An 8156-nucleotide genomic window follows, 5' to 3' on the forward strand; every position below is an offset into this window, starting at 1 on the left:
TTGTGTCGTCGTTGAAAAGCGTCGTATGGTGAAAGTTTTCTCCAAAAACATGCAGCTGCTGCTTCTCTTTCTTGTGCTAAACTGCGGTGACAAGAGATGCTGTTGACTGTATCACAGTGAACTCAGCAGGTGCCTTCTGCTACACGGTACGCCTCAATGTAAGCACCTCAGTTTATACCTACGGGAACTTTTAGGGTGGAGTCAGAAAGTGACTTAATAGACTGTTATTGTGTGTGTGTGTGTGTGTGTGTGTGTGTGCGTGTGCGTGTGTGCGTGTGCGTGTGTGTGTGTGTGTGTGTGTGTGTATATGTGTATGTGTGTATGTGTGTATGTATGTATGTATGTATGTATGTGTGTGTGTGTGTGTGTGTGTGTGTGTGTGTTTCTAGCTGATATTAGAGTTATTCGTAGCCAAATACACGCACTTAGTTGGAATACATAGACTGTATAATAATTTATACAGTCTATGATTGGAATACATAGCTGTCCTGGTTCTCAGTTCTGTGAGGAAATAATTTAGTTCTATAAATGGGGCATAATTCGTTCGGGGAGTTGTAACACAGTAGTATTACAGTACCTGTGTGTGTGTGTGTGTGTGTGTGTGTGTGTGTGTGTGTGTGTGTGTGTGTGTGTGTGTGTGTGTGTGTGTGTGTGTGTGTGTGTGTGTGTGTGTGTGTGTTTATGTCTGTCCTTAGATGATGCCTGCCTGAGGGAACATAATGGACAATGGCAAACCGAGTCGTGTGTGTCGGCCCCAGCGGATCAGTGAATCATCCAAGGTCTGTTTTTTTGTTTGTGTGTCTGTGTGTGTGTGTGTGTGTGTGTGTGTGTGTGTGTGTGTGTTGGTCAGAGGACTGATCGCAGAGCCATAAAGTCAGATTCTGACACAAATACAAACAAGAAGGCAGGTGCAGTGAAGCCCACTCTCAGGGAGGAAGTTCACTTTCTTTTACTGAGGCAGGACAGTGTTTCAGGACACTATCCTCTGTAAACATGACCATAGATCTGTTTGGATCAGTATCACATTCCATTATCAACACTGAGTAATTTGCATATTCTCTCTACATGTTACTCTGATTCCTGCGATGTGAAATATACAAAATAATGTGAATTTCTTCTGAGCCACAGTCTGTCTAGAGGAACCACCACCTGAAGCTGTTAAGCATCATCTCTGGTCAGAATATTAATGACTGTTAAGACACCAGAATCTCAGCAAACATGCTTCGATAGTGTGTAAATGTTGCTGTCTTTGTAAATGAGGCAGTACATTTGAGAACCATTAGAAGAAAATAATAGAAAACCACTAACATTTTGTGTAATTTGTAGGGTCTATACTTAAAGTGTAACTCCTGCAAAAATCGAACCCACCATCTTTTTAGGCAGTCAATTATCGAATACAATCGAGTTCAGTTCTATTGAAGTTCAATAGAACTGAATTTGGTAATCAACTTGTCTGGGCTGCCTTGTAATATAGCTGGCTGCTAAGGCTTGTAGCATTGTAAAACAGTCTTTTTTAATAAACTCTGGGTTCTCTAACTACGTTGTCAGTGCTTTATTTTATGTGTAAGGACTCGTCTCATGCTGCTGCTGAGGTTTGGTGTTATTCTGAGCAGTATTAGTGGTTAAAAAGCCGGTTTGGATGGTTCAGCACTCCGCCTTGAGTGTTAGCCATGTCTAGCTGTCAGCGACTGTCCTGGATTTCTCTGTTAATAGGTGATCAATGAAAAAACTGTTTCAATGACTTATTTATTGTCTATTCATGCCAAAAGAAAACATGGGTTCAATTTCTGCAGGAGTTACTCATTAAAGGTACCCAGTGTGGTTGTCTTTAAAACAATGTTCGCGTAAAGTGTTTCTCAACAGAATTATGGTGTGTGTCCTTAGGCCGGACAATTGTGTTGATTGCATTATATATCAACACAGGGACCCATCTAGAAAGACTAACCGACTTGTTTAAAAGGACACGACTGAACTGATCCATCAGATCTAAGCAGACACATACAATGTAATTTTGAGCAGAAAACACAGTTTTTACACACAATATGTGATGTGTTTATGGATAGGCCTGTCACAATAACAAATTTTGCTGGGCAATAAATTGTCCCAGAAATGATTGCGAGAAGCGATAATATTGCCGTTTTGAGACCATTTTCAACTGATATAATGTTAATGGCATAATAATGCAAGTACACCCTTTCCAAGACCAATAAAAGTGTATTTCTAAAGAATAGTTAACACTAGAACTCCAAGAGATTGTAAATATCCAAAATAAACAAACAAAACAATTAATAAAATGGAGTCCTTAGTCCATTTATGGAGAGGTAAAATTGCTCTCCCAAGACCCTGAACAAATGTGTTGTGTTGGCAGGTGTTCCACTGCGTGGATCAGGCTGTGGAGGTGCTGCAGGGGCTCAACGAGCAGCGGCAGCACAGCCAATTCTGTGATGTGGTGCTGGTGGCTGACAACAAGCGGGTCTCCGCTCACCGAGCCCTGCTGGCTGTCTCCAGCCCATACTTCCACTCTATGTTCACCTTGGGCATGAGGGAGGAACGCCAGAAAGAGGTACATAGGAGGACACAAACACTGGGAGAGCCTTCCTTATTCTGTGTTTCCTCATTACATGTTTCTCCGTCTCAATTTACATGTAGATTATTTATAGAAACTCATTAAGTTAGCTCATGCTGTGATAAATATACAGTCAAATGGAGTACACAGACATTGCCATATGTCTGTCTCTTGATTAACCTCTTTGTCTCTTCCTGCTTGCAGGTGGAGCTGGTTGGGATGTCCTACATCGGTCTGAGCGCTGTAGTGGACTTCCTGTACAGCGGGGAGCTGTCATTGGATGGAGGAAACATTGACTATGTGCTGGAAGCTGCTCACCTTCTGCAGGTAAGAAACTGGACACTTTCGGTTGATGATGAACGCATGATGTTGAATGTAGAGAAGAATTTGTGTGCATCATATTATATTACATTGTATGTGAAAGACAGAGGGACAAACAGGTTTCGGCTCAGCTTAAGGCCGAAACCCATGGGTGAGAATCACCTTTAAGTTTCAACCAAACTGAACTAATTACATTAGTCATTGTGCAGTATTGTAATAAGTAAAAAAAGGCGACCCAAAAGGATTAAAAGGGGACAACGTTGGACAATGAAGTTAGAGAAAGTTTGTCATTTATTCGGGAAGGAGACTTTGTTCATCATATTCTTGCACTTGTATTATTAAACATTTATGTTTATGCAAATCCTTTGTACGTTAGGGTTAGTGTATTATAAAGCATTTAATAGCTGTTTGTACACATTTATAGGAGGTTTAAAACTGTTTACAGTGTATTTATTTACTTTATTATATTTACTTCTGTATACTATACTGTCATCAAACATTCATTAGTTGTTTATATGCCACTTACGAATGCTTCTTAGGATGAACTATAGTTGTTTAAAAATGTGTTTATATAGTGCTTATGAATGCATAATAGGAGATGTTTAAATATTTTGTTACCCTTTAAAGAAATAAAAAAGAACAATATCATTAATTATGATAGAAACAAACCTTCATTGTATAAATTTGAAATTGTTAATTGTGACAACCTGCGCTTGTTCAGGTGTGGAGAGTGGTGGATTTCTGCTGCCAGTACCTGGAGAGGGAGGTGAGTGAGGACAACTACCTGTACCTGCAGCAGCTGGCTCTGCTCTACAGTCTGGAGCGGCTCGACACCTTCATCGACCACTTCATTCTCACACGCTTTGCGACGCTCTCCTTCAGCCCCGATTTCCTTCATAACATACCTTTACAGAAACTCACATCCTACCTCTCCAGTACTCAGGTAACTACTCTTCTTTGTTAATATGCTGATGTTCAAAGTTTATTCTTGACCTTGGACACCGCAGTTGATAAAACAATCTCGCTATGACACAACATGGGATCTGCATCTTTGGGGAAAAGGGCTTCAATGTGGGCTAAGATTATAAGAAACCATCATCTTTACTACAGTGTCTGAGCCCCTCTCTTCATCATCAGGTCCAGCATGACAGCGAGCAGGCGCTTCTTCAGGCCACCCTGCAGTGGCTCAGCGACACTCCTGAGCGGGCCACTCACGCCAGACAGCTCCTCTCCCACATCCGCTTCCCTCTGATGCCAGTGGGGGACCTAGTGGACCGAGTGCTGCCGGCGTTGCGGGCCCTGCTGACGGAGGAAACCGGCTGTGAGGCCCTGGTAGAGGAAGCTCTGGGGTACCATGCCAGGCCCAGTGCCCAGCCGCTCCTGCAAACAGGACGCACCATGCTAAGGGGAGGGACAGAGCGGCTGCTGCTGATTGGTGGAGAGGTACAGATTGTGAGGGTGATGATGATGATGAGCTTAATTTTTAGAGACATCAAAATTATGTTTAAAAATAAATCTGTTATTAGTCCACAAAGTGTACTCTTTTATGAAAAGGTTTAATTCTCTTAATAATTTGGACAATTTGTATTGCCTGAAAATGAATTCATACAGAATATTTGTTATCAATTCTATAGAGATTCCATAGCAATTTTTAGATGCTAGTGCAGCGCCTCAACGGAGCTCGTATCCGTTCGCTTGGCCCCAGCAAGTGCCACTTGCAGTGTCCTCAATAACTGTTCATCCGATTAACTTCCCACTCGACAATCCACTCCCTAGGGGTCTCAGTAGTACACCTGCCAAGTGTGAAGTCCATTGGATGAACGAATCTTGAGATATGTGAAGGACAGTCAAACATGCATACATGCATACACAGACCGAGATTCCTTCCTTTAAAGTTACGGTTGATGATGCTTCTGCACCAGATTTGTCATGTTCACTCACATCATCTCCACCGAATTTGGTTGCAACAGCACAAAGCATTCAGAAGATATGACATTTTATGTAATATGAGCCCTGCCAACAATATTTGAACAAACTTTGAGGGCCAGTTATAACGAAACCAGATAAAACCTAACAAATCTGAAAAAGGTCAGTCTTTCCAGCTCGATCAGGAAATATCCTTTTTGTGATGATTGCTCCAAATTTGTTGTAGGAGTATTGAAAAAATACCCTGGAAATCCAGACCCTGCGCTAGCAAATTTGCTGCCTCAGGGCACAAACAGTTGGATCTCAATAACTGTCAGAAAAATCCCAACTCACCAATCAAATCGTACCCTGTACTCTGTTATGACGGATGACGTTAAAGTCGGCTAAATACGCCACCTTGTTCATTGCTCTGGTTGGTCGTAGTGCTATCCAATTGCGTGCAGCCCCTTGAGTTGGGACGGTCTCTTACTCATTGCCAGACCCCTACATCTTTCTAGATGTGGTTCTGGATTTCCAGGCTAGTGGGAAAAAAATGACTGAAAATCGATATAAGTACATGCAAATGGGCGTGGCTGCAAGCAGGAATTTACAGGGCCATATAAGAAGAACACACAAAGAAAAATAATATTCAAATATTGAAATTCTGACCTGGTATATATCTTTTAACAATTAAAAATAAATAAGACAGTGACTGGCATGCCTTTTCACAGCCACCCGTCTTTTTAATAACCTGCCTGACGTGGATTCATGTAACCTCCTCCCTTTGCTACTCAAGGTGTCAGAACGTGGAGAGGAGCTGAGCGCCAATGTTTGCCGCCTTGACAGTGGAACAGGAAGCTGGGAGGTGGAAACTGAGCTGCCGGCCCAGCGGAGCCACCACTGCCTGGCAGTGCTGGGGGACTTCATCTTCACTGCTGGGGGCAGCTCATCCAGGGACAACGGCGGAGAAGCTGCCTGCAACCTGCTGTACAGATACGACCCCCGCCACAACCAGTGGACCAGGGTACTGTACCAACGAGCCTGTTTCATTATCCTTGTCAAATACTTAAAAATGAAGTGTATATAGCCTACACAGAACAAGCAAAGGAGGGAATCTGAGAAGGGATCCTTCCTCTAGCTGCCATCATTTATTCTCTTATTGTTGTGCCCGTCTTTAGCAGCTAAGTATCACAGACACAGTGACGGTGTGATGCTTTTCCAGGGTGCTTCAATGAACGAGCGGCGAGTGGATTTTTTCCTGGGGGCGGTGGGAGAGTGCCTGATTGCCGTGGGTGGGAGGAATGACACCGGAGCTCTGTCCTCTGTGGAGGTTTACTGTCCCGCTGACGATTGCTGGTCCTACGTGGCGAGACTGCCCAGGTAGAAACACAAGCAACTGCTGGGTTTGTTTTTTCATGGGGAAATTTCTCTCATGGAATTTAGCATTCATGGTTCCCTAAGGATGTATCCTCCTGTTGGCTAAATGGCTTTTCAAATAGCACTACAACTAGGTCAAAACACTGTGTCACTTTTTGAATTCTGTCTTTTTTAGATTTACTTACGGCCATGCTGGGGCAGTCCATCGTGGCGTAGTCTACATCACAGGTGGTCACGACTATCAGATCGGCCCATACCGCAGAGATATGCTGAGTTACGATCCATCACGGGACAGTGAAGTGTGGGTGGAACGACAGGCCATGTCTATGGCGCGGGGTTGGCATTGCATGGCCTCCCTCAACCACCTCATCTATGCCATCGGGGGCAGCGACGACAACGAAGACACCACAGAGCGCTTCGACATCCTGCAGGTGGAATCTTATGACGCACGCAGCGGCCAGTGGACCCGGGTGGCGCAGCTGCTGCTACCAAGCAGCGAGGCGGGGCTTGCCGTCTGGGCGGGGAGGATCTACGTGCTTGGGGGCTACAGCTGGGAGGGTATGGTGTTCTCCAGAGCCACTCAGGTATACGACCCTGACAAGGACTCATGGTCCAGAGGACCCGACCTGCCGAAATGCATCGCGGGAGCCTCAGCATGTGTGTGCACTGTGAAGCACTCACCATCATCACCCTCTCTGGAGAAGAAGAAGATGGGACATGGTATAAAAGGAAGATTACACCCCACGTAACAGTGATGAAGGACTTTCTCTTTGGAGAGTGATACAAGCCCAGACTTTTGGCTGAGAGAGCCTGATGCATATTTCTGATGCATCTTTTGTCCCCTACACTGGTATCAGAACAATTTCCTCACAAGCTCATTGGTAAAGTACACCTGACACTAGGCTTGTTTGAGATTAACTGCAGGAGCAGACGGCAGCAGCAGGGGGCCATGACAAAAAGCTGCAGTCAAGTCAGACAGTTTACAGACTTCAGTCTCTACGGGTAGTCACAGAAACACTCATACCCTGCTAGGTCGATTCTTATTTATTAAAATGTTTACCAACCCATATATCAGTTTGTATACAGTCTCCCATTGTTTCGATTATGACAGAGTAGCCTATTAAAATATTGCAGAGGTCATCTGTTGCTGATGTAGACACACAATAGACCATGCATATGATCTGTAATATGTATTTAATCTCTCTGACGACAAAACGTCACCTTCAGACAAACCGCATGTATTCTGTTAATGGAATAAGCCTTCAAATAAGACAAATATTGATCTGAATCTCTCAAATTAACCAAAAATTTAAAGTTTATATAAAATGTCATATTGATGAGTCAACCTGTAAACTAATCTGCGGACGGAACGCCTCGATCACGAGAGGTTGCCCAAGTGTTCATGACGTCGGAGCAAGTCGGGATCAAGTCGGGCCCAAATTGAACCAGCGTGATTGATGATGGATTCTGCACAGGCCAGTTGCCTCTCGAACGAGTCTACTGATAAGTTAGGGGAATTTGAAAGAAAAAAGAATTCACTGCGCTTTCATTTGTGGAACATCTCCTACAGTAACACACTATGTCTGAGCATCAACACTGTAAAGACTAGCTTCCTCAGATATTGAGTCAGATGACCACCTCATTACCGAAAAAATCCTTATTCCAGCTCCAAGGTCAGTCTGCTTTGCAGGACTAAAAGTGGCTAAATGCATCGTAACCACTGCCTCTGAAGAACAGAAATGAATGCTTAGTTTTTGAATAGTTATTTTATAAGTATATGGACAGATTTTAAGTGATCTGTAGACTGAAAAAAATAGAAAGCACAAATGATCACAAAGAAATAGTTTGTTCTTTTTGAAGAAACATTCAGCAATGTCTACATTAACACACACATGCAGAGAGTGTGTAACAAAACTGTAATGTTATCCTTATTGTATATTGTAATAAAATATAAGTAAGAATTGTTTGTTGGATTTGGTGCATTTGT

General features: G+C 43.3%; 1 protein-coding gene across 1 annotated transcript; it reads left to right on the forward strand.

Moving 5' to 3' along the window:
* On the forward strand, positions 1-6918 carry klhl36 (kelch-like family member 36; the record flags this gene model as incomplete). The annotated part of the gene is made up of 9 exons (XM_083916202.1): positions 1-158; positions 696-779; positions 2369-2563; positions 2771-2893; positions 3609-3830; positions 4025-4330; positions 5589-5816; positions 6015-6172; positions 6345-6918. Exons 2-9 carry the CDS (start codon positions 720-722, stop codon positions 6916-6918), a joined length of 1866 nt encoding a protein of 621 aa, XP_083772328.1. The 5' UTR covers positions 1-158; positions 696-719.
* Positions 6919-8156: the final 1238 nt, after the last annotated feature.

Source organism: Echiichthys vipera (assembly GCF_963691815.1).
Source record: "Echiichthys vipera genome assembly, chromosome: 7".
Taxonomy (NCBI): Eukaryota; Metazoa; Chordata; class Actinopteri; order Perciformes; family Trachinidae; genus Echiichthys; species Echiichthys vipera.